The 26472-nt window shown below is 45.8% G+C and overlaps 2 protein-coding genes across 3 annotated transcripts in view; one reads left to right on the forward strand and one right to left on the reverse strand.

Annotated features, from left to right (window-relative positions):
- The window catches only part of PHC1 (polyhomeotic homolog 1), a 159935-nt gene that overhangs the window by 117075 nt on the left and 16388 nt on the right, over nt 1–26472 (forward strand). For both annotated transcript variants that reach the window (XM_081317586.1, XM_081317585.1), the window contains exons 10-13: nt 4567–4775; nt 10172–10286; nt 10692–10800; nt 10937–11084. In XM_081317586.1, coding sequence (XP_081173712.1) covers nt 4567–4775; nt 10172–10286; nt 10692–10800; nt 10937–11084 — 581 coding nt within the window. The remainder of the gene's footprint in view (nt 1–4566; nt 4776–10171; nt 10287–10691; nt 10801–10936; nt 11085–26472) is intronic.
- M6PR (mannose-6-phosphate receptor, cation dependent) overlaps nt 20024–26472 on the reverse strand; it is a 79621-nt gene continuing 73172 nt past the window's right edge. Inside the window, exon 8 of the mRNA XM_081317598.1 lies at nt 20024–20049. The gene's annotated coding sequence lies outside the window, so the exon portion shown is untranslated. The remainder of the gene's footprint in view (nt 20050–26472) is intronic.

Below are 26472 nucleotides of genomic sequence, written 5' to 3' on the forward strand. Positions count from 1 at the left end.
AGGGAAAAAAGGGAAAAAAGTCGCATTGCTATAGGTGTATATTACAGGCCACCCAAGCAATCAGAAGAATTAGATGAACTCTTTGCCAACCAGTTAACAAACATACATAGGAAGCATACCACAGTAATAATGGGAGACTTCAACTATCCAGATATCAACTGTGAGACAAACTCTGCAGAAAGTGGGAGATCAAACAGATTCCTAACCAACCTAGCTGACAACTTTGTCATCCCAAAGTTGGGGGAGGGAACTAAAAGTAAAGCTATACTGGACCTAATTCTTATTAATAAAGAAGTGATAGACTTGAAGTTGCCAGAACCTTGGGTGAAATTGACTATGTCATATTGGAATTCAATATAATACAAACACAAGGAACAGAAAATAATTCAACTGGTGTCTTAAACTTCAAAAGAGCTGATTTTAACAAACCGTGAGAGAGCCTATGAAAGATTCCATGGATGAAAATCCTAAAGTGGAAAAAAAAACGCAAGAAGTCTGGAAAAACTCTGAAAAATATGATCATAAAAGCTCAGTCCAGCACAATACCACTGAAAAAGAAAAACAAGAAATTCAAGAAGAAACCAGCATGGCTGCACAAAGCTCTCTCTGACAAACTAAAAGACAAAAAGGACAAGTACAAAAAATGGAAAGAGGGACACATAACTAAGGCTGATTATCAGCAGACAGCCAGAACAGGCAAAGATGAATTGAGGAAAACAAAGTCTCAGAATGAACAAAGACTTTCAACAGAAATCAAGGATAATAAAAATGTTTCTTTCAACATATTAATAACAAGGAAAAAAAACAAGGAAACTGTAGGTCTACTAAACAGAGAAGATGGCAAGGAAGTAACAGGCAGTAGGGGAAAAGCAGAGCTGCTTAACTCATTCTTTGCATCAATCTTCACACAAAAAGAAATTATAGCCCAACATGTTAAAAAAAACTACTGCAAAAAACAAACTAGTAACAAAAATTAAAATAAGAAAATGGTAAGAGAACACCTATCCAACCTTGATGAATATAAATCACCGGGACTCAACAGATTACATCCCAGAGTTCTGAAGGAGCTGGCAGATGTTATCTCAGAACCATTGCACTATATCTTTAAAAAATCCTGGAGTGCCAGGGAAGTACCTGAGGATTGGAAAAGGGCTGATGTGGTTCCCATTTTCAAGAAGGGGGGGAAAAGCAGACCCAGGAAACTACAGTTCATTCAGCCTAACATTAGTACCTGGGAAGATCCTGGAAAGGATAATCAAGAAACAGATCTGCGAGCAACTAGAAGCAAACAAAGTTACAACTAGTAGCCAGCACGGGTTTGTTAAAAACAGATCATGTCAAACCAATCTTATTTCATTCTTTGATGAAATGATTAAATTAGTAGACCAACAAAATGCTCTCGACATAGTATATTTAGATTTCAGTGAAGCATTTAACAAAGTAGACCACAACCTACTGCTTGATAAGCTAGAAAAAGGTGGAATGGACAGCAGCACCTCCAGATGGATTTGTAGCTGGCTGACAAACCGTACTCAACGAGTGGTTTGTCAATGGTACAACATCCACATGGATAGGACAGGATAAGATAGGACAGAACAGAACAGAACACAGCTGGAAGGGATCTTGGAGGTCCTCTAAGCAGTGACCGAGCACCCACGATTTCTGAAGGCAAACTGTTCCACTGTTCCTCACTGTTAGGAATTTTCTCCCTAATTCCAGGTTGCTTGTCTCTTTGCTCAGTTTCCAACCATTGTTGCTTGTCCTGCCATCTGGTGCTTTGAAGAATAATTTGACCCCCTCTTCTCTAGGGCAGCCTCTCAAATACTGGAATACTGCTATCATATCAGAAGTAAGCAGTCATGTACTATAAGGTTCCATCCTAGGCCCAGTACTCTTCAGTATCTTCATCAATGACTTAGATGAGGGAATAGAAGGGGAACTCATCAGATTTGCAGATGACACTAACCTGGCAGGAAGTTTGCCCCAGAAGACAAACTCAGATTCCAAAAAGATCTTGGCACACTTCAACAATGGGTCTGATCCAACCAAATGAATTTTAATGTGGAGAAAAGCAAGATTTTACATTTAGGCAAGAAAAATCAAAGGTATAAGTACAGATTGGCGAGACCTGGTTCAAAAACAGTGACTGTGAGAGGGACCTTGGAATCCTAGTGCAAGGCTTTTCAACCAGTGGTACATATACTACCTGTGGTACATTGGCACCTGGCAGGTGATACATGACCATTCTAGAGAAATGGTAGTGGGGAAGGGGAATCAGCTGAACTGGCAGCAGCACTGCACAAGCCTGAGCGAAAGACGGCTGGAGCTGCAGGGCTGTCAGGACTCACCAGGATCAGTGCCACTTTCCAGTTGATCTGGGCTATCAGGGCTCAGCATAAGCTTCAGGATCAGTGTCGGGCTCCAGCTGATCGGCGCTTCGGGGCTCAGCGGAAGCGCCAGGATCAGTGCTGCTTTCCAGTTGATCGGCACTTCTTTGGGGCTGTCAGGGCTCAGCAGAAGCTCCAGGATCAGCGCTGATCCTGGCACTTCTGCTAAGCCCTGAAGAAACGCCGATCAGCTGGAGCCCTGCCCCTACTCCGCAGAGGGAAGATCCACATCATCCCCAGTCTGGCAGGGGTCTTCTTGCTGCACTGTTGCAGACAAAGGGGGGCTCCAGTGAGGAAGTGGTGGAGGAAGAGGATTTAAGCAAGCTTAGCAACTGGAGTGGGGATCCCCCCCAAAAAACAAACATGCTTTGTGGGTAACCTCCCAGCACGACAGAAGTGACCAAAACCTGCTACATCCACCCAGCAGACAGGGAGGGGGAATAAAAACAAAACACACACACCCCAGCTGCCAATCCTCAACAGAAATGCTAACAACAAAAACCTAGGACAGGAGGAAGAGCGCGGCCAGGCGGGCAGGCAGGTGTCTTGCTCGGCTGTGGCTTGAGGGGTGGGGTTAGGTGACAGCTTCACCCCCCCCCCAATGCTGCTCTGTCACAAAAGCAGGATGAAAACTCCAAAAAATGACAAGGGAAAAAGGTTAAAATAGAAGAGTGTCTCATGATGCCTTGCTTCCCCACTACCTTCTAGCAATTTAAATATGCAAAGACCATAAAAGAAAAAAACTTGGCTTTCTTTCATTGTAATTCAGAACACAGGAACGGGATGTTTGGGGGGGGTTGTTTCAAAGGAAGGGAAATGAGAGATTTGAGTCGGTGGGGGGGGTGCAGCTTGGTGATGGTGCATGGCTTCTGGTGTTCAGGGGGGGTGGTCTTTTTAAAAGCAAAACAAGGCAAAAAATAAAAATCCCCCACCCCACCCTCAAAAGCTGGATGTGGATGTGATCTTTTTTTTTCTTGTTCAGAAGAGACACTTCTGTTTTAACCCTTTTTCCTGGTGGTTTTTTGGAGTTTTCATCCTGCTTTCGTGAGAGGGCAGCTTTGGGGGGGGGGGGATTGAAGCTGTCCCCTTTCCCCCTCCCAAGCCACCAGCTAAGCAAGACGCCACCTGCCTGCGCTCTTCCCCCTGTCCGAGGTTTTTGTTGTTTCCCATTAAAAGTGTGGTAAGTAGTCCTCAACCTACAACCACAATTGAGTCCAAAATTTATGTTGCTAAGTGAGAAATTTGTTAAATGAGTTCTGCTTGAGCAGGGGGCTGGAGTAGAAGACCTCCAACATCCCTTCAAGCTTCTATTCCTATTCCTATTCTATTCCTATTCCTGTTCCTATTCCTATTCCTATTATGTCTGTTTCTTGATTTTGCTTACCTGAAAGAACTGACAAAACTGAGTGAAATGATAAGTGCAATATTGACAGTGAGTGCCTATCTGTTTGAATAGGTATGTAGGCACAAACCCATATGTGTGAATTCATATAAGACATCAGATAACTATAGAGGTAATCACACATTTTTTCTAGTTGGGGATTGCATTTGTACATGAATAGAATCTTAATGATGCTATATCAAGAACTATAGTAAAGCCTCTGAATCTTGGGAAATGATTAGGATTAAGCTTTATTTCCACGTATGATTTTGTCCCCTCCATGGCTCATAATTGTACTGTTCTCTCTGGTCCTCAATCAGCATGTAATTTCCTATGAGTAGAAACTGAACCCCCTAGGAAGAAATTGTCATGAGCAGTAATTGCCTTGCTACATCATCCCAACTGGTATTAAATCTCAAATTCTTCAAGGGGATTAAATACTGATAAATAAATACAATCATGCTGATGTCATCATGTCTGAATTTTCAAAGGTCTTAAGACTATGCCTGAGAACCCTGGAGGACCAGCAAACTAGTGAGGTGGCTCCATTATTATTAACATCACCTATTACTGTTTTTAGCTTTGTTTTATAGTTTTCAATGTTTCAATTTTTTATTTCAATCAAATAACATGATAACTAAATAAATAAATACAGTATATGCAGGTTTAACCGTGTATGCAACTCCAACACGGGATTATATTTAACAATGAATACATGGATTTAATTTTATAAAACATCCTTTTTGTTAAATATGTAGCAGGTTTAAATTTTAGTTTGTAATGGTGTTTCTGTTTTAGAGAAGTCTGACTCTTTCACCAGTGGTACTCTAAAGGCATCCCCAAGTGACCCCAACTCTGCAAATCCAACAATTGCTTCTGTTCCTACACTGGCTGTGTTGTCACGTCAGACTGGAGATTCCAAACCTCCACAAGCCATTGTCAAGCCTCAGATCCTTACACATATCATAGAGGGCTTTGTCATTCAAGAAGGGGCAGAGCCTTTCCCGGTAAGAAGACTGTTAGCATTTTGATCCCTTTTGTCATTCTATGGGCTAATACAAATCTCAGAATTAGGAGGAATATATATGAAAATATTTGATAGGAGGCAATGAGTAGATGAAAATGATGAATGGTTATTATTTTTTGCATTACGGGTCAAGTATTATTTGCTAGTGCAGCTCAATGGTAGTATTTACAGTGACAACATCTATTGATGTTCCAGTTTGGACCTGTGACATTTTTAGCCTAACAAACATAATCAACTACAAACATTAAATCTTATGACCCCCCAAACCATTATAATTGCCCTCTATAAAATCCTGTTGTGGTGAATTAATTTGATATAAAACTTAAAAAACTGAACAGAAAAAAGAATTAGTTTAGGGCATGGGAGTAGTTTTAATATCAGTACCAAATATTTCAGTAGGATCTTAAATTATGTCTTATTCAATGCCAAAAAATATTTCAGATTTGTTGGACTTTGCATTTATATAGAAAAGATTACATAAATATAATACATTTATAATATATAAATTACCATGCTATTGGGGTTGCAGTGAGATTAATGGTTCTTATAGCAATAGTACTTAGACTTATATACAATTTCATAGTACCGTATATACTTGAGTATAAGCCGAATTTTTCAGCCCACTTTTTGGGCTGAAAAATTCCACTTCGGCTTATACTCCAGTCAACAAAAAAACTTACCGAGGACTTGTGCGCGGCCGAGGCTTTGGTGCTTCCGGGATCGCGCGCACCTCTCCCAAGCCACCGCCGTCCGAGACCTGCCGAAGTTTGGGGAGGTTTGGGGAGGTGCGCGCGCACCTCCCCAAACGTCAGCAGGTCTGCGCGGAGGAACGGAGACCTGGGGAGGTTTGGGGAGGTGCCCAAACCTCCCCAAACGTCGGCAGGAGGAACGGAGACCTGCCGACGTTTGGGGAGGTTTGGGGAGGCGCCCAAACCTCCCCAAACGTCGGCAGGTCTGCGCGGAGGAACGGAGACCTGCCGACGTTTGGGGAGGTTTGGGCGCCTCCCCAAACCTCCCCAAACGTCGGCAGGTCTCCGTTCCTCCTGCCGACGTTTGGGGAGGTTTGGGCGCCTCCCCAAACCTCCCCAGGTCTCCGTTCCTCCGCGCAGACCTGCCGACGTTTGGGGAGGTTTGGGCGCCTCCCCAAACCTCCCCAGGTCTCCGTTCCTCCTGCCGACGTTTGGGGAGGTTTGGGCACCTCCCCAAACCTCCCCAGGTCTCCGTTCCTCCGCGCAGACCTGCCAACGTTTGGGGAGGTTTGGGCGCCTCCCCAAACCTCCCCAGGTCTACGTTCCTCCGCGCAGACCTGCCGACGTTTGGGGAGGTTTGGGCGCCTCCCCAAACCTCCCCAAGTCTCCGTTCCTCCTGCCGACGTTTGGGGAGGTTTGGGCGCCTCCCCAAACCTCCCCAGGTCTCCGTTCCTCCGCGCAGACCTGCCGACGTTTGGGGAGGTTTGGGCGCCTCCCCAAACCTCCCCAAACGTCGGCAGGTCTCCGTTCCTCCTGCCGACGTTTGGGGAGGTTTGGGCACCTCCCCAAACCTCCCCAGGTCTCCGTTCCTCCGCGCAGACCTGCCGACGTTTGGGGAGGTTTGGGCGCCTCCCCAAACCTCCCCAAACGTCGGCAGGTCTCCGTTCCTCCTGCCGACGTTTGGGGAGGTTTGGGCGCCTCCCCAAACCTCCCCAGGTCTCCGTTCCTCCGCGCAGACCTGCCGACGTTTGGGGAGGTTTGGGCGCCTCCCCAAACCTCCCCAGGTCTCCGTTCCTCCTGCCGACGTTTGGGGAGGTTTGGGCACCTCCCCAAACCTCCCCAGGTCTCCGTTCCTCCGCGCAGACCTGCCAACGTTTGGGGAGGTTTGGGCGCCTCCCCAAACCTCCCCAGGTCTACGTTCCTCCGCGCAGACCTGCCGACGTTTGGGGAGGTTTGGGCGCCTCCCCAAACCTCCCCAAGTCTCCGTTCCTCCTGCCGACGTTTGGGGAGGTTTGGGCGCCTCCCCAAACCTCCCCAGGTCTCCGTTCCTCCGCGCAGACCTGCCGACGTTTGGGGAGGTTTGGGCGCCTCCCCAAACCTCCCCAAACGTCGGCAGGTCTCCGTTCCTCCTGCCGACGTTTGGGGAGGTTTGGGCACCTCCCCAAACCTCCCCAGGTCTCCGTTCCTCCGCGCAGACCTGCCGACGTTTGGGGAGGTTTGGGCGCCTCCCCAAACCTCCCCAAACATCGGCAGGTCTCCGTTCCTCCTGCCGACGTTTGGGGAGGTTTGGGCACCTCCCCAAACCTCCCCAGGTCTCCGTTCCTCCTGCCGACGTTTGGGGAGGTTTGGGCGCCTCCCCAAACCTCCCCAGGTCTCCGTTCCTCCGCGCAGACCTGCCGACGTTTGGGGAGGTTTGGGCGCCTCCCCAAACCTCCCCAGGTCTCCGTTCCTCCTGCCGACGTTTGGGGAGGTTTGGGCGCCTCCCCAAACCTCCCCAAACGTCGGCAGGTCTCCGTTCCTCCTGTCGCCGTTTGGGGAGGTTTGGGCACCTCCCCAAACCTCCCCAGGTCTCCGTTCCTCCGCGCAGACCTGCCGACGTTTGGGGAGGTTTGGGCGCCTCCCCAAACCTCCCCAGGTCTCCGTTCCTCCGCGCAGACCTGCCGACGTTTGGGGAGGTTTGGGCGCCTCCCCAAACCTCCCCAAACGTCGGCAGGTCTCCGTTCCTCCTGCCGACGTTTGGGGAGGTTTGGGCACCTCCCCAAACCTCCCCAGGTCTCCGTTCCTCCGCGCAGACCTGCCGACGTTTGGGGAGGTTTGGGCGCCTCCCCAAACCTCCCCAGGTCTCCGTTCCTCCTGCCGACGTTTGGGGAGGTTTGGGCGCCTCCCCAAACCTCCCCAGGTCTCCGTTCCTCCGCGCAGACCTGCCGACGTTTGGGGAGGTTTGGGCGCCTCCCCAAACCTCCCCAAACGTCGGCAGGTCTCCGTTCCTCCTGCCAACGTTTGGGGAGGTTTGGGCACCTCCCCAAACCTCCCCAGGTCTCCGTTCCTCCGCACAGACCTGCTGACGTTTGGGGAGGTTTGGGCGCCTCCCCAGGTCTCCGTTCCTCCTGCCGACGTTTGGGGAGGTTTGGGCGCCTCCCCAAACCTCCCCAGGTCTCCGTTCCTCCGCGCAGACCTGCCGACGTTTGGGGAGGTTTGGGCGCCTCCCCAAACCTCCCCAGGTCTCCGTTCCTCCGCGCAGACCTGCCCAAACCTCCCCAAACGTCGGCAGGTCTGCGCGGAGGAACGGAGACCTGGGGAGGTTTGGGGAGGCGCCCAACCCTCCCCAAACGTCGGCAGGAGGAACGGAGACCTGAGGAGGTTTGGGGAGGCGCCCAAACCTCCCCAAACGTCGGCAGGTCTGCGCGGAGGAACGGAGACCTGGGGAGGTTTGGGGAGGCGCCCAAACCTCCCCAAACGTCGGCAGGAGGAACGGAGACCTGGGGAGGTTTGGGGAGGCGCCCAAACCTCCCCAAACGTCGGCAGGTCTGTGCGGAGGAACGGAGACCTGGGGAGGTTTGGGGAGGTGCCCAAACCTCCCCAAACGTCGACAGGAGGAACGGAGACCTGCCGACGTTTGGGGAGGTTTGGGGAGGCGCCCAAACCTCCCCAAACGTCGGCAGGAGGAACGGAGACCTGGGGAGGTTTGGGGAGGCGCCCAAACCTCCCCAAACGTCGGCAGGTCTGCGCGGAGGAACGGAGACCTGGGGAGGTTTGGGGAGGCGCCCAAACCTCCCCAAACGTCGGCAGGAGGAACGGAGACCTGGGGAGGTTTGGGGAGGCACCCAAACCTCCCCAAACGTCGGCAGGTCTGCGCGGAGGAACGGAGACCTGGGGAGGTTTGGGGAGGTGCCCAAACCTCCCGAAACGTCGGCAGGAGGAACGGAGACCTGCCGACGTTTGGGGAGGTTTGGGGAGGTGCGCACCGAAGCCTCGGCCGCGCGCAAGTCCTCGGTAAGCTCCGGGCGGTCACTTGCTTCGCGTCTCCTGAGGGAAGGGGGGGCGACTGGAGCGGGCGTGTTTCCTCGCCTGCTGGGCGCCGCGATTTGCCCGGGGAACGCGCGGGCCCCGAATGGCAGCGTGGAGCGAGGAAGCGGACAGCCAGGGCTTCCCCGAGAGCCGCGGCCACACAGGGTATTCCTGTGTATTCAGGCTTGCAAAATGGCGGATCGAGCCTCTGCTGGCGGCAGAGGCTTGCAGAGCGCGGATCCAGCCTCCGCCAGCGGCGGAGGCTTGCAGAGCGCGGATCCAGCCTCCGCCGGCGGCGGAGGCTTGCAGAACGGCGGATCGGCTTATACTCGAGTCAACAACTTTTCCCAGTTTTTGGGGGTGAAATTGGGGGTCTCGGCTTATACTCGAGTCGGCTTATACTCAAGTATATACGGTACTTTGTAGCACTCTCTGAGTGGTTTCCAGAGTCAGTATATTGCCCCTAACAATCTGGATCCTCATTTTATCTACCTCAGAAGGATGGAAGGATGAGTCAACCTTGAGCTGGTCAGGATTGAATTCCTGGCAGTGAGCAGAATTAGCCTATAATACTGTATTCTAATCACTGCGCCACCTCATGTCTTATAAATACATATGTGTAAACACACACACACACACACACAGAGAGAGAGAGAGAGAGAGAGAGAGAGAGAGAGGGAGAGAGAGAGAGAGATAAAATACACACACAAATACATATAAATACATATTTCTTCTTTGTCCTGTAATTATTCCATTGAGGAGGTAGTTACTACATGTAAGAACTTTTGAGACAAGACTTGATATGTTCAGATTCTTTTGAACTATATTTCTACTGCATAGGATTTGATATGTTCAGATTCTTTTGAACTATATTTCTACTGCATAGAGGTAGACATCTGAAAACAGTAGAATTTTTGTTTCCTATTTATGGTAAAAAGATGTATTCTTTAGTATTGCAAAGAAATATGGCCTCAGCTCCTTAGTGGTCTTCAAAGTTAATGTTATGAGCATTTATTGACATAGATTATAATGAACGATTATAATGAAATCCAGCTACCATTCATTGAAATGTTTATATAGAATGATTATATATGTGCATTCTTTATCCTATTTCCTGTTCTAAAATTGTATTATATTTTCTTTTCTCTTTGTTTTTGTACTCAAATCAATTAAAGCAAACATTTTTTTAAAAAAATGGGTCAATGTAACATAACCAAGGAATATATTCTTCCTTGCTTTTCTGTACCTGCCAGAATGAGCTCCCTGTAGACTTAGCTGATGCTACCAAAGCCAGAGGAAAAAATGCAGTAATCCTAAAGGCCCTAATGAGGCATGTAAAAGGTGAATGTTGTTGATGAAACTAATGCAAGTTTTTTTCTCCCTCTTCTCTTGAATGCAGGTGGGCTACTCTCAGTTCCTTAAAGACTTTGAAAAGCCTCTTCAAGGGGCCATTCCTTCTAGGCAGCCTGACAACCAGCCCAGCAACTCTCCTGGAGAAGAAAGTTTAACAGTTGGTAAGCGTTTGCTGAGAACTAAGAGTAGATAGAAATAAAACTTGCATCATGGTTATGGTGAGATATTTTCTTCCTACTACTAGTAAATACTTTTCAAATATTTTGTCCATTTTTCTATTTTTTTTAAAGCAAAAAGAGGCTGAGTGCCAATTTACTCTTAGGAATTGATGTGGTCTTCCTTGAAGAATTACCCATATTGTTAGCATTACATTCAGTGTCAAGGTTTAATGTTTACCCAATATAAAAACTATGAGGCTTTGAGACTTTCTTAAGGGAGAGATTCATGCTTTAAATAAATGTTTAATGTATTCTTTCTGTGGAACAGTAGAATTTTTTTCTCAAATAGATTTTAGGTTTATATCCTGTTTTTGCTAATTAACAAATTAGCATCTCTCTTTTCCTCAGATCAAGACAAGAAAGGAAACTTGCTGAAATGTGAGTTCTGTGGCAAATATGGCCCTGCCAGTCAGTTCCGTGGTTCCAAGAGGTTCTGTTCTGTAACATGTGCAAAGAGGTAGTGAAAATTGAATCTTCTTCTTGAAATTTATGACTCCTAAACAAGTAATTTTGAGCGTGAATGGCTAGATACATAGAAAAAAAGCTTTTTTTATTTCTAAATAACAAAAAATCGTATTTATGTCTCGTAATAGGTATAACGTGAGCTGCAGCCACCAACTACGTCTGCAAAGGAAAAAAATAAAAGAGCTCCAAGAAGCAAACTATGCTCGTCGTCGACGTGGACCGCGGCGCAACAGCTCTGAGATTGCTCGAGCCAAAATCCAGGGCAAGCGTCACCAGGTGAGGATATAGAACCATTCCTTTTTTCTACCATGTTTAGGATGGGTGGAATTAATGTGTGCTTCTCTGTTTTTCTGCCATGGTCCTGGGAGGCATTTTCAAACAGGGACATCTAGAAATGAATCAAGGTTGGGACCATGTGGTATGAGGACAGAGCTTAATGAAGTTTATGGCACAGTGAAAATGGCTCTATCTTCCACTTTTTCTCAGAAACATTGCTTTAGTTGCTGTGAGAAATGAAGAGAAGCTATCAGGTTTGCCTACCACCTTATTTCCCTGCAGGACAACAGTGTGCCTAGCTACCTGAAGGGACAGGAAAGACAGGGAATCTTCTAGACCTAGTTTGCCAAATAAGATGGTAATTGTAGCCTGGGGCCAACAAGAAAGGGTAGCATTGTACTTAGTGCATATTTTGTGATCCATATCATAAGCATCTTGTGAATAGGCGAACCATCTGAAGGTAAGAGAGTGTTCACAGCATGCTCAGTTTTTAAAATATTATATATAATTCTCAAAAGATGCTTACTTCAGTTTTAAAGTATTTGAATTGGACTAACTATTCATAAAATATGTCCAGTGGCTGGAAAATTAAATTTAGAAGCATTAAAAAACAGTCCCAAAATACATTGATGAAGTCTTTGAGGATATTTTGAAAGAATAGAAATTTAATGGGGTATAATGCAATGTCAAAGTGAACATGTTAGCCTCTTCTTTATTACAGTTACTGTTATAAAGAAATTATTTTGCAAATATTTTTTTCTGACAACCTTAATCTCCATCAGGGCTAAGCAAAACTGACAAAAGACCTGTTGTTACAGTGAACATAATCAGTGTAATTCATTGTCAGTATTAAAGGTTCTAAATCATACCTCCTGTAAGGACCTGCCTCCCTCCTACCAAAAAAACAGAACTCTTGAAATACATACCATTTCAACAGGAACTTTTATTATTGGCAGATAGCAGGAAAGCTAGACAGGATCTGAGAGTTTCCAGCCTGAATCAATAGGTTAAAGGAGCAATTGAAATCCCACCCCAACTGTCTATCAAACGGGCCAATCCATAGGTGTCACTTTGCTGTGGGAATGAACCGATAAGTTGCCTCTTCTCAAAGTTGTTAGGTCTCCACAGCTTCTTCCCTCTGCTCGGAGATAAGGCAGATGGCCTGGAGGTATGTTCCAATCACACCCCAAAGCGGGCACATCAAAGTAGAGACAATATCCCCCCTCCCAGTACTGGAAGGGTCCCCATGATTCCCCTGCCAGGAGAATGGCCAAGCCCAAAAAAGGACAATATATGGAAATTTGAGAATATACGGTTCTGACATGCCTCCCCTCTAGAAAAATGAGAGGTCCACCTGGAGATAGGATAGGATAGGATACGATACGATACGATACGATAGGACAGGACCTTGGAGGTCTTCTAGTACAGCCCCCTACTCAAGCAGGAGAACCTATACCCGTGGTGGTGAACCTATGGCACACGTGCTACAGGCAGCACACAGAGCCATCCCTGTGGGCACATGCGCCATCGCTGCAGAGGGAGGCGGGGCCGGGCTGCTCCCCTCCACGCCTCCATGTGCGCCAACGCTCTCACTCTGTTTCTCTCTGGGAGTCAGGGAGCAGCTGTAAGAGCTGGGTGGATCCAGGCTGGATGGTGGAGGCAGGGCTTTTGTTGTCATACAACATAGGCACCTTTTTTGAACGGAAGCTGCCAGTGCGAGTCCAGGTATGCCTACAGAGCAATTTTGCAGACCGCCAGCAGCCCAATCCGAGCTTTGGAGGCCTGGAAAAGGCCTCTGCTGCCTGGATCTATGGCTGGAGAGCGATTTCATGCCCCCCCCAGCTGATCCAGGCTTTGGAGGCCTGAGTCCTTCGGCACCGCCCTGAGTCCTTCGGGAGAAGGGCGGTATAAAAATTAAATTAAATTAAATTAAATTAAATTAAAATTTTCTAACCCTCTGAAGCCCAGATCGGGCCGCTGGAGGCTGCAAAATTGCTCTCTGCGGCCATGGATCCGAGCTCCGGAAGCTAGGAAAATGCCTCCAGAGCCCGGATCGGGCTGCTGGGGGGGTGCAAAATTGCTCCACAGCCATGCATCTGAGCTCCGGGGTTTGGAAAAGGCCTACAGAGCCCGGATCGGGCCACTGGGGGCTGCAAAATCGCTCTCCGTGGCCATGGATCCGAGCTCTGGAAACTTGGAAAAAGCTTCCGGAGCCCAGATTGGTTCACTGGGGGCCTGCAAAATTGCTCCGCGGCCACGCATCCAAGCTCCGGAGGCTTTGCAAAGGCCTCCAGAGTCCAGATCGGGCCACTGGGGGGGCGCATTTGTGCATGGGGTTAGCTGGGGCCGCCAAGCTCAGGCCTTGGGCAGATGGAGGCCAGAGGGGAGTGAGAGTTATTAGGTACTAATAACTCGTGTGATCTTGTTTCTTTGCCTCTGTTTATACAACCCAGGATTGTATTAGCTATTTTGGTTGCTGCTGTACACTGCTGGCTCATTGTCAAGTGATTGTCCACTACAACTCCAAGGTCCCTCTCATAGTTACTGTTTTTGAACCACGCCTTGCCTAATCTGTACTTGTACCTAAATGTAAAACTTTGCTTTTCCCCACATTAAAATTTATTTTGTTGGATAGGGCCCATTGTTCAAGTTTGTCAAGATCTTTTTGGATCCTGAGTTTGTCTTCTAGGGTGTTGGCTATTCCAGCCAGTTTAGTGTCGTCTGCGAATTTGATGAGTTTCCCTTCAATTCCCTTCTCTAAGTCAGGGCTTTTCAACCAGTGGTACGCAAGCACCGGGCTGGTGGTACGCGGCGTTGCCTACCCCCCCATGTCGCTCCCATGCACCAGCCTTGCTGTGACAAACTGCCGGAGGTTCTCCGTAGACTGGAGCCCATCAGCGGAAGTCGGGGCTGGCCGTATGCACCAATCAGCTGGCAATTCCATACGGCTGGCCCCAACCTCTGCCGATGGGCTCCAGTCCACAGAGAACTCCTGGAAGGTTGATGGCTTCCCGGCGGCAGTCCCGGCCAGTGAGGAGGCTGGGAGGGAGCTGGGGCTACCAGGGCTCAAGCGCAAGGATCAGCACCAGCTGATCTGCACTTTTTCGGGGCTGCCAGGGCTGAGCAAGGATCAACACCGCTTTGCGGCACTTTTTCGGGGCTGTCAGGGCTCAGCAAGGATCAGCGCACTTTTTCGGGGCTGCCCAGGGCTCAGGCGCCAGTATCAGTGCCACTTTGCAGCTGATCGGCACTTTTTTGGGGCTGCCAGGGCTCAGCAAGGATCAGCATGCTTTTTGGGGGCTGCCAGGGCTCAGCAAGGATCAGCGCCTCTTTGCAGCTGATCGGTCCTTCTTCGGGGCAGTCAGGGCTCAGCGGAAGCTCCAGGATCAGCGCCAGGCTCCAGCTGGAGCTGCTGAGCCCCAAATAAGCACCAATCACCTGGAAAGCAGCACTGATCCCGGCATTTCTGCTGAGCCCTGAAGAAGCACTTATCACCTGGAAAGCAGCATTGATCCCTGCTCTCACACACACACAAACATATGCAAGCAGTTACAGCAGAAGGCGTTTCAACCTTCAACTACGGCTCCCAGTCCTCCAGCATTTGCAGAGAGAGAGAGAGACAGAGAGGCATTCTCTCTCTCTCTCTTCATGCCGGCTTGCCCCCTAGCAGGGCTCCTGATTGGCCCTGTGCCCGCTCCTCTGCCATCACCCTTTGCAGGATGTGAAGCGCCCGGGGAAGGAGCTGCGGAGGTGGACGGGCGGGTAGCGAGTTCCCTCTGAAGAGTTCCCTCCAGGCTCTGCCCCCACCTAATGCCTCCCTCTGCGCATCTCCAATAAGGAGCAAGGCCCCTCGCATCTTCTGAGGCAGCCAAAGCCTGCGTGGGAAAGAACGATCTTTATGGAAGCAAAATAAGCCCAATTTCGGGACTTTAAGGGCAACTGCAATGGAAGCGTGACTGTGTCTGATACCTCCCTATCTTGGACTTCAGAAAGCGGTTTTCCTAAACCGAGAGTGCCTGGTAGCAAGAGGAAATAATGGGGAAAGGCAACGAGGTGGGGTGAGGTGGGGGAGTTGGACTCGTTGAAAGTACAATTGCTTGGAGAATGGAGGAGAAAAGAAGAGAAGAACTGACCCAAAAATCTTAGGGAGGAACTGGGAAAACAAAAAAGTGACAAAAGAAGAAGCCCAGAATTGTGAACTGCTGAGAATGAACCGAGGTTGGTGGAGGAATAAAAAGAACTTCTTCAGATACAATCAAGTTAAAAGAGATAAAAAAACAAGGAAGGAAGGAAAGAAGAAAGGTAGGGAGAGTGGGAAAGAGGGAGGGAAGGAAGGAAGGGACAAAGGGAGGGAAGGAAGGAAGGAAGGAAAGAAGAAAGGTAGGGACAATGGGAGGAAAGGAAGGAAGGGACGAAGGAAGAAAGGAAGGAAAGAAGAAAGGTAGGGATATTTGCCCTTCAGAGTATAAACAGTAACATGCCTATTGAAAGGTTTGGTTTCCCTTCTGCCCATTCACAATAGTAACCCATGGATTCCCCCCCCACACACACACAGGCACCCTGCAACCTGAGGGAGGGAGGGACAATGGGAGAGAGGGAGAAAGAAGGGCACCCACCCCAGTCCCACCCCCCTCCACCAGAGACCCATGGATTCCCCACACACAGGCACCCTGCAACCTGAATGATAAGCTGCCCCTCCCCCCCGGCCATTGACTTCGCTTGTCAAAAAGTTGCAAAAGGTGATCACATGACCCTGGGACACTGTGACCGTCATAAGTATGAATCGGTTGCCAAGCATCTGAATGTAAATCACATGACCCTGGGGATGCTGCAACAGTCATAAGTGTGAAAAATGGTCATAAGTCACTTTTTCAGTGCCGTCATAACTTCGAACAGTCACTAAACAAAGTCGAGGACTACCTGTACTTTATCATTTTTTTCTTTTTTCTTTTTTTGGTCAGGTTTTTGACACCTTGCTGGGCAACTGGTGGTACTCGGACATTGCCTTATCCTAAAAGTGGTACAGTGGGTGAAAAGGTTGAAAAGCCCTGCTCTAAGTCATTTATGAAGATGTTGAAGAGTACTGGGCCTAAGATAGAACCTTGTGGTACCCCACTGCTTACTTCTCTCCATTTAGATGTAGTGCCATTGAGGACTACTTGTTGAGTACAGTTTGTCAGCCAGCTACAGATCCATCTGATGGTGATGTTGTCTATTCCACCTTTTTCTAGCTTACCAAGGAGTAGGTTGTGGTCCACTTTGTCAAATGCCTGACTGAAATCTAGGTATATTACATCCATTGTGTTTCACTGGTCTACTTGTTTGGTCACTTTATCAAAGAATGAAATGAGATTGGTTTGGCATGATCTGTTTTTAACAAACCCGTGGTGGCTGCTAGTTATGACTTTGTTTGTTTCTAGTTGTTTGCAGATTTGTTTTTTGATTATCTTTCCTAGGATCTTCCCAGGCATCGATGTTAAACTGATTGGTCTGTAGTTTCCTGGGTCTGTTTTTTTCCCTTTCTTGAAGAAAAAAGATCAGCCCTTTTCCAATTTTCAGGTAGTTGCCCGGTGCTCCAGGATTTGTGAAAGATGTGGTGTAACAGTTCTGAGATAACATCTGCCAGCTCTTTCAGAACTCTGGGATGTAATCTGTCAGGTCCTAGTGATTTATATTTGTCAAGGTTGGATAGATGTTCTCTCACCATTTTCTTTCTTATTGTGATTTTTGTTTCTAGTATGTCTTTTACAGTTGTTTTGTGTGTGTGTGTATGTGTGTGTGTGTGTGTGTGTGTGTGTGTTGGGCTATGGTTTCTTTTTGTGTGAAGACTGATGCAAAGTATGAATTAAGCAGCTCTGCTTTCTCCCTGTTGCCTCTTATTTTCTTGCTGTCTTCTCTCTTTAGTGGATCTACAGTTTCCTTGACTTTTTTCTTGTTAATATGTTGGAAGAAACTTTTTTTATTATCCATGATTTCTGTTGCAAGTCTTCATTCGTTCTGAGCCTTTGCTTTCATAACTTCATCTTTGCATCTTCTGGCTGCTGATAATTGGTCTTGGTTATATTCCCCTCTTTCCATTTTTTGTATTTGTCCTTTTTGTCTTTTAGTTTGTTAGAGAGATCTTTGTGCAGCCATGCTGGTTTCTTCTTGGATTTCTTGTTTTTCTTTCTGAATGGTATTGTGCTGGTCTGGGCTTTTGTGATAGCTTTTTTCAGGGTTTCCTATGCTTCTTGGGTTGTTTTCCCCTTTAGGACTTTCATCCATGGGATCTTTCCTAGGTTCTCTCTGAGTTCGGCTCTTTGAAGTTTAGGATGTTGGTTGGATTGTTTTCTATTGCTAGTGTTTGCCATATAGTAAATTCTAGTATGATGTGGTCACTTTCACCCAAGATTCCGGCAATTTCAATTCCCTCTATCACTTCTTCTCTATTTGTAAGGAATAAGTCCAGTATAGCTTTGCGTATAGTTCCCTCATCCACCTTTTGGGTGACAAAGTTATCAGCTAGGTTGGTTAGGAATCTGTTTGACCTCCCACTTGCTGCAGAATTTGTCTCCCACTTGATACCTGGGTAGTTGAAGTGTCCCATTACTCCCATTACTACTACTGCTACTACTACTACTACTACTACTACTACTACTACTGTGGTATGCTTCCTGCATACATTTGTTAACTGGTTGGCAAAGAGTTCATCTATTTCTTCTGATTGGTGAGTCGCCTGTAATATACACCTATGGTAATGTCAGTTTTTTTCTCTTTTATATTGACCCATATACATTCTGGAGACATTTTGTCTTGGTTCATGTGCATTTCTGCAGATATTTAGTGTTCTCTTACATATAGGCGACTCCCCTCTCCTCTTTTTAGACCTGTTTCTTTTGAACAATTTGTATCCATCCATCAGTCCATTCCATTCCATTCATGGGTTTCATCCCACCAGGTTTCTGTAATGCCAACTATGTCATACCTGCCCTCATGTACTATTGGTTCTAGTTTGCCCTGTTTTTCCCCCCAGCTTTGAGCGTTTGTGTCAGAACCACTTCAACCCACATCTTAAGAAAGAAAGACTCTTAGAGACAAGATTATCCAAGCAGGAACTTTTACTAAGACATAGATGATAGAGGGTATAATAGGATCTGAAGAATCCCCCCACAGATCGATATTTTTAAAGTGTCCCCAAGGGGATTTTATTTCCTTCAAGGAAATGATGCCATGTAAGTATTGACCACCTGACAGCATAAGCCTCTTTCTCCCAGATGGCCCAATGTTGTTCTGTCTCTGTGAGTTTCCTGGACATATATGCACACAGTTTCAATGCCCCCTCATCATTTTCCTGTAATAATACAGCTCCACCGCCACATCACTCGTGTCTGCCTGTATTGCGAAAGGTTTATCGGGATCTGAGTGTCTCAGTACAGGTTTGGCAGAAAAAAGTCTCTTTAGCCTCTCAAATGCCGCTTGACATTCCATTGTCCACTTCAGGGGCTGGCTGGGTTTCACTGGGGGACCTCCCCCTTGTTTTCAACAAGTTTGTGAGTGGCAGGGCTATTTGGGCAAACGAAGGGATGAATTGGCGGTAGAAGTTTGCAAAACCCAGGAAACTTTGCAATTGCTTCCTTGTGCAGGGTGGTGCCCATTCTAATTCTGCCCTGACTTTCTCGGGGTCCATTTCAATGCCCCGTGGGCATATGCAATACCCCAGGTAGTCTATTCTTTCCTGGTGAAATTCACATTTCGATAATTTTGCATATAAGTGGGCTGGCTCGCTTGTTTGTTCGGGCGGCATACAGGTCGTAGTTTAGCCCGTCTTTGAAATGGCTAAGGAGGATGTCTTCTGGCCAGTTCAGCTTTTTGACAATGGCCTGGAATTCTTGTGTATATTCAGCCACCGGCCATCTGCCCTGCCTCACCATTTTGATTCTCTCCTGTGCCTTATGATCAGCCAAAGAGTCCTCAGATCGCTTCCTCAAGGATCACATGAACCGCTTGAAGTCATTGAGTTCTGGGGCATTGGAGTCATGCAGGTTCCCCACCCAGTCTGCAACCAGTCCGTCCAGGGCAGATTGCACAATGCGGATGCGGGCTTTGTCCCTGGGGATGTCCTGTCCATATTCTTCCATATAACTGAGGATTTGAGTTAGGAAAAACTCCAAGCGTGGCGGCTCCCCCTTGAATTTTGCTACCAGAGGCGGGAGTCTTTGAATGGATTGGTGCCTACACTGTTGGCGGTATTGCCCCCCATCTTGATCCCCGTCTACAGAGGGTGGGTGCTGCTGAGGTGGTAGCTCCGGGTTCAGTGGACGCCCCTGTTGCTACAGTTTCCATATCCCCCTCATTGTCTCTTCAGCTGCAGCTCTAGGCGCTGGTGCAGCTGCGGGACTCAGGTTTCTCCTCCCTTAGTGAGCCAAAGGTTTTTCTCATCAGGTCAATAGCTTTCTCTAGGATCCAGTCTGCATGTGGTGCATAACTCCCGTCATCTTCACTGACATGCAGGGAGCTCTCCATCTCTTGCTTCCATTTGGGTGGGTGGCTGCCCTGCCTCAGGATCACTTTCCTTGATGCTTTTTCCCACTCACTTTTCCTTCCAACACCCATCGACCACTGCGGTTTGAGGTCGCGCGTCTCCACTACCTCTTCCCTGGAGGAATATGACGCTTCAGCTTCTGATAGTTGGTGGGATTTCAGTTGGGGGGGGGAATGGAATGGAAAATGTGGCTTCCCTTCTCGTCATTAGACATTGTATTTTTTGCAAAGTCCCCCGGTAAGGTTCTTCCTTCCAGGTTAATGCAGATCCTGTCTAATGTCAGAACCCACTTCAATCCACATCTTAAGAAAGAAAGTCTCTTGAAGACAAGATTATCCAAGCAGGAACTTTTACTAAGACATAGATGATAGAGGGCATAATAGACAGGCACCCCTCAGTTCATTTGGTCAGTTCCAAATCAGCTGAATTTCAGGTGGCAAGCCCCTGGTGGGAAAAGGAGAATCATCAGTCCATTAGTAGCAGAATCAATCTCACCCCTTCACATTCCATCCGGAGAAACAAACCAGATTCCCCCACCATCTTTCTTAGTTGCCCGTAAGATGAGAGGGAGAATGCCTCTCATTGATCTTATTGTGATGGGTAACAGGCAGGCTAAATAAACAAAAAGTTACATCTAAGGAAAGAAAGTGGAAGCAATAAACTCCCATGTTTATTCCCTTTCCTCCTTGGGAATGGCAGAATCCAAGGGGGGGGGGAGATTTGGGTTTGCACAGAAAAGAGAGTTAGAAATTTAATGTAAATGGATTCTGACAAGTTTGTATATAAGCATTTAAGGCTTTTATGCCTGTCCATGGATATGTTTCCTGAATCTCCTGATTGTTGTTTGAGTTTTTCTTTGTTGTCAACACTGCCTACCTCGTTGTTCAATTTGTTTTCTTGGGATTTGTGATTGGTCATGGGTTATAGAAGTTCCAGAGATTGGTCAACAATAACAGGGAGAGAAGTGAAACAGCAAGGTTAGTCAGGCTTATGTGGGTAGTTGGTATGGAATCTTTTTAACAGTCTGGTGACTCTAACGTGCTTCTTATGTACCCACTCATTTTGGGAGGCCGGGATATCTTTTCAGGCTACCAGGTATTGGGCGGAGCCATGATACTTTCTGCAATTTTGAAATATTGTTCTCCCCCTACCATAATGGGGGGGAGAACCTCGGCTGGCTTTAAGGGTGAATATGACTCCCGTTTCAAGAAACTACAATGGAATACTGGGTGAACTTATCTTAGTGTTTTGGGGAGCTCCAACTCCACTCTTAACTGGGTTAATGATGCTTTTTATAGGGAATGGTCCCACAAACTAGGGCCTAGTTTCTTTGATGGTTGTAAGGACTTTAGGAACTTGGCAGAGAAATATACTCCCCCCCTGATTTTAAATGGTTTTGGTTCCATTCGTTTCTTGTCAGGTTGTGTTTTGTAAGCCTCCCTTGTCTCATCTAGGGATTTCCAAACCACTGGCAAGGTGTTCTATAGTTTTTTGATCCATTCCTTCAGGGAAGGGATCGTGGGTTCATTGGTGGGTAGCTCAGGCATCGAGTTGAAACTCTGTCCTGTTGCGACTTTGAAGGGAGTATACCCAGTACTGGAATGTACTTCGTTGTTGTAAGCTACTTCCGCAAAAGGTAACAGTTTGGTCCAGTTGTCTTGCTGATAATTTATAAAGCACCTGTTCTGTTCCAGCCTATGACCGGCCCTGTTTGTGTGTTAGGGACAACCCCTTTTTCCTTTTAACAATCAATAGGCTGGAAAAAACCCAAATTTATTTACAGTTCCAAATAATCAAGTCTTTCAAACAAAAAAGCAACAGAATATTTTCTTCAACCAAAAATGCATGATTCAAAACATCAAACAAGAATCAAACAACAAACAAGAGTCAAACAGATTAGCAAGAACAGACCAGGATTCTCTTTGAACGTCTCCAAACGGTTGCCTTTAGCAACCAGCACCGCCCACACCTTCCCCTTTTATTATCAGTCCCAAGGCATGGCTTGAGCTTATCTTCTAAAGTGTTGGATATTCCCCCCAGCTTGATACAAATTTCATGATTTCCTCTTCTATCCCCTCATCTAAATCATTTATGAAGATGTTGAAGAGTACTGGGCCTAAGACAGAACCTTGGGGTTCCCCACTGCATGTTTCCCTCCATGTAGTTGTAGTTCCTTTTAAAGACTACAGGCTGAGTGCAATTGGTCAGTCGGTTATGAATCCATCTAGTAGTGATGCTGTCTGACCCATATTTGTCTATCTTTTTTTTTACAAATTTTATTGATTTTCTAATATTACGTTCACACATTTGAAAAGCAACATGGTGACTGAGTAGTAGTAATTCAATTACATACAGATATCATTAGTACAGTTTTCAGATTGCTACCATAAACATGTCCTCTCTTTTTCCCTTCATATATACTGTCTATTTGTAAATTCAAAGAAAAGTTTTATCCTATCAATCACATAGAAAATAACTTTCTTATATCTATCCATAGTTTTTAGTTTACACATATTCTAGTTGATTTAACATACAATCTTTTAGACAATCAATGACCTAATAGATTTTTCAGTTTTAATTTCCACTAACATTTAGATTTAACGTTTGATGTTTATCATTCCCAAGATTTTTAATATACTCCCAATTCATCTATCACCATTCCTCACAAAATCTAATATTCAAAATACACATCCCGTCTACTTAACTTCTCACCCTCTATATCAACAAATTAAGGATTCAATATGATATCCTTTTTGCTAGTTTTCGGGGGGGGGGGGGTTAAGTAGTAATCAAAATTTCTTTTTATTTCAGTATTTAATACTTCCTCTTTCTTCCTCTTTGTATCTGCTATCTCTTGCTTAAACTAATAATTTTTGTTTGTAATGTTCCATATAAATCTGTTTATTAATTTCATTAATAAGTTTTTAGCTTATCTACATTATTCACCTTTACATGACCTTTATGCACAAATCAATATTCAAATTAGCTATTAGTATTTACACTGCTAAATTTTAATGACCAATTTTTTTTCTTTATCTCAGTTCATAACAACGTCTTGTGTTCAACATGCACCTCTTATCTATTTAAGTACATTCTGTTTTAGATTTCCGTAAGATGGTCGAAACGCCATTCTTCTTGAGTCTTATTCTGGCTTTTTTCCTTTGCCAAGTCATCTTCCATGTCCTTGTTTTTGGATCATTGAACCAATCTCCTTGTAATATCATATATATTAATTGATATTGGCAAAACCATCCAGTCGCCATTTTTTTGAGTGGACTTGTAGATCTAGTGGGTCGTCTCTTTATTCTTCCATATAGACGTGGTTGTTCTGAATTGTGTATCTTCTCATCCAACTGTTCTTTTTCTAGATCCTCTAGTTCCTTCTGAGTTGTATAGGAAATCTTTCTTTTTCCAAGTTGTCAATGTCTTTTCTGGATTTTCAAATGTCAATATTAGTTGAATAGTAGATTCTTCTGTCGTAGTATTTAAATGTTTCATTTTTTCTATTGTATTTTGTATAGATGGTTCTTTAATTGTAGTCAAAGTTTGGGCTTTCATATCTGGGCTAACTTCTTGTTCTTTCCCATAGCCTCTTAGTATTTCATTGGTTGTGGTAAGAGTTTGAATTAATGTTTTCAACAAAGAGAGAGTTTGTTGATCTTCATCCATAAGGAAATTTTGTTCCTGCTCTTCTTCCATATTGGTATTTTAGACTAAAGGCATTACACTTAGAATATCCAAAAGAGAGAAAAAAGTTTTTTTTCTTCTAGGTAGGGAACACAGAGCCTTTCACAGCTGTTGTTTCAAAATTCTCAAGGTTATGTATCTTATCTATATGAGATATTACCCCCCGTAGATAGGGCTCGCCACTTGGGTGTCCTCCTAGACTCACAGCTCTCTTTGGAAGATCATATAGGAGCTGTGACTGGGGGGGGGCCTTCGCCCAGGTTCGCCTGGTGTGCCAGTTGTGGCCCTATCTGGACCGAGATGCCTTGCGCACAGTCACTCATGTGCTCGTGTCCTCCCGTTTGGACTACTGCAATGCTCTCTACATGGGGCTGCCCTTGAGGACTACTCGGAGGCTTCAGCTGGTGCAGAATGCAGCCGCGTGAGTGGTGGTGGGGGTTTCCCGATACTCCCATGTAACACCTCTACTCCGCAAGCTGCATTGGCTTCCGGTTGCCCTCCAGGTAAGATTCAAGGTGCTGGTAATGACCTATAAAGCCCTAAATGGCATGGGCCCGGAGTACTTACGGGAGCACCTGATGCCGGCATCAACTTCCCTTCGTCCAGTGCGCTCCCACAGAGAGGGCCCCTTAGGGTGCCGTCGGTCAAAGAGTGTCAACTGGCGGTCCCCAGGGGGAGGGCGTTCTCTGTGGGCGCGCCAGACCTTTGGAACCGTTTACCGGTTGAGCTCCGGATGGCTCCCGACCTTCGCTCCTTCCGACGTGACCTAAAAACATACTTATTTGAACAAGCCGGCCTAGTCTGATGGGTTTGGGGTATTTTAATATTAACTGTATTAATTTTTATTGGAATTGGGCTGTATTATTTAATTCTTTTTTAACTTTTGTACATTGTATTTTTATTATATTTGCCCTGTACACCGCCCTGAGTCCTTCGGGAGAAGGGCGGTATAGAAATTAAATAATAATTATTATTATTATTATTATTATTATTATTATTATTATTATTATTATTATTATTATTATTATTATTATTATTATTATTATTATTATTATCTACTTCCCTGGGCAGTCAGCCAGGCCCCCTTTAAAGTTTCCCTTTGAGTTCCAAAGTTATTTTAATCTTTTCAGTTTTTCTTCTTTTTATAAGAAAAAACCCAGATTTCCAACAGAAGTAGACAATGAAAAATAAAAAATAAAAAATCTTTCAGTCCACAAGCTTTGAGAAATAAATTTCCAATTGGGATTCAGTTACTTTTTTGACATTTAAAACACCCCTGGGTAGTTAGTCATCATTCTTTCTGGAGGGAGGGCTAAAGTTCCCCTTCCCTCACCACAGGGGGGAAAATGCTTAGCAGCTTAAGGAGGTACAGAATATAATTAGGGTGTAAAAGAGGTAGATCTTACCCAGTCTCTTCTGCGCTGCTTTAAAAGTTGCCTGGTGGAAAATGTGACTTCGGCTGTTCACAGCCTAGGGACAAGCCATAATGGCCAGTCCTTTCGTCTGCCGGTTTGGAGGGATCACCAGGTCTAATGGGAGAGTTGCGCTCTCCCGCGATCCAGTGAGTGCCCCTCCTTGTTGGTCATCCCTTTGGGGTGACTTGGCCCTTTTGACATCCACCATTATGAAATGCTTTGAGAAGCTGATAAAAGACATTTATCATATCAAGCCTCCCACCAGCATTTGACCCGCATCAGTTTGCCTACTGACCAAATCGCTTTATGGAGGATGCTGTTTCTTCTATTCTCCAATCTGAGCTTGAAGCACTTAGAGGAAAGAAATCGTCACGTGCATTTGTTGTTTGTCGGCGTTTAACACAGTCATTTCCCAGCATCTAGTAGACAAACTGGGCCTTCTAGGCTTAAACACTCCTTTGTGCAACTGGATTCTTGATTTTCTTACCAACAGGCCCCAGTATGTACGAGCTGGAACAAATACCTCTAATGCCATTTTCTTAAGCACAGGTTCTCCTCAGGGCTGCGTCCTAAGTCCGCTGCTGTTCACCCTGTTGACCCATGACTGTTGTGCTAGGTTTGCCACCAACCATATTGTGAAGTTCGCAGATGATACAACAGTAGTGGGCCTTATTCATGATGACAAGGTGGAAGCTTACTGCAAGGAGGTTGAGGGGTTGGTGAACTGATGTAAGGAAAATAGCCTAGTTTCAAATACCGGAAAAACCAAAGAGATGATTGTCGATTTCAGAAAAGTCAGGCACAGCCACACTTCTCTGTGCAAAAATGATTCACTTGTGGAGATAGTTACCAGCATCAAATTCCTGGGTGTGCAGCTAATGAGTAGGTTGTCTTGGTCGCTCAACAGTGAGAAACTGGTGAAGCGGGCACAGCAGCGCCTGCATTTTCTGCGTCGCATGAGAAAAGCACATCTTCCTTCTCCTGTCCTTACCACTTTCTACAGAGGGACAATCGAGAGCATCCTGTCATCACAGTCTGGTTTGGAAGCATCACTGCTTCAGACAGGAAGGCAATGCAGAGAGTGGTGAGGATGGCCGAAAAGATAATGGCAGTTCCCTCCCCTCCATCCAGGACATAGCATATAAGTGTTGCTTGAGCAGGGTCCATAAGATTATCTGGGACACTACACATCCTCTTCATGACCTGTTTTTCTTGTTACCTTTTGGGAGGAGGTTTCATGGTATCCGCAGTAGAACATCCAGATTCAGCCATAGTTTCATTCCATACAGCATTAACCTTGTGAACTCTCAAGATGGACATTATTTAATATTTAATATTTATTTGTTATATATACTGTATGTAGAGGTGTGGGTCTATACATATGTGTATATAGTATGGTTAGGTGTGTGTCATGTATGTGTTCCACTTTGAGAGCAGGCAACTAAATTTCATTTTTGATGTGTGCCGTTGTGCCCACAGTAAAAAAATGACAATAAAGGTTATCTTAAAATCTTGAGATAAGTGTCCCCTACTATCTTTGGATTTTCTACATTTGTTTTATATCCTGAGAATTCACTAAACCTTTTTTTTCATCAGCTGTCTTTTTGCATTTTGATGTTGCATAACAATTACTACTACATTCACAAAGTACAGATTTTATAATCATTCAGTAGGGAGATTGGTCCATATTATACTGATTTCTCAGGCTCATTCTTGTTTTTAGGAACCAAAGTTATATATGCTTCTTACCATGTTTAAGGTATTG

The sequence above is a fragment of the Vipera berus genome (genome assembly GCF_964194415.1).
Source record: "Vipera berus genome assembly, chromosome: 2".
NCBI classification, from domain to species: domain Eukaryota; kingdom Metazoa; phylum Chordata; class Lepidosauria; order Squamata; family Viperidae; genus Vipera; species Vipera berus.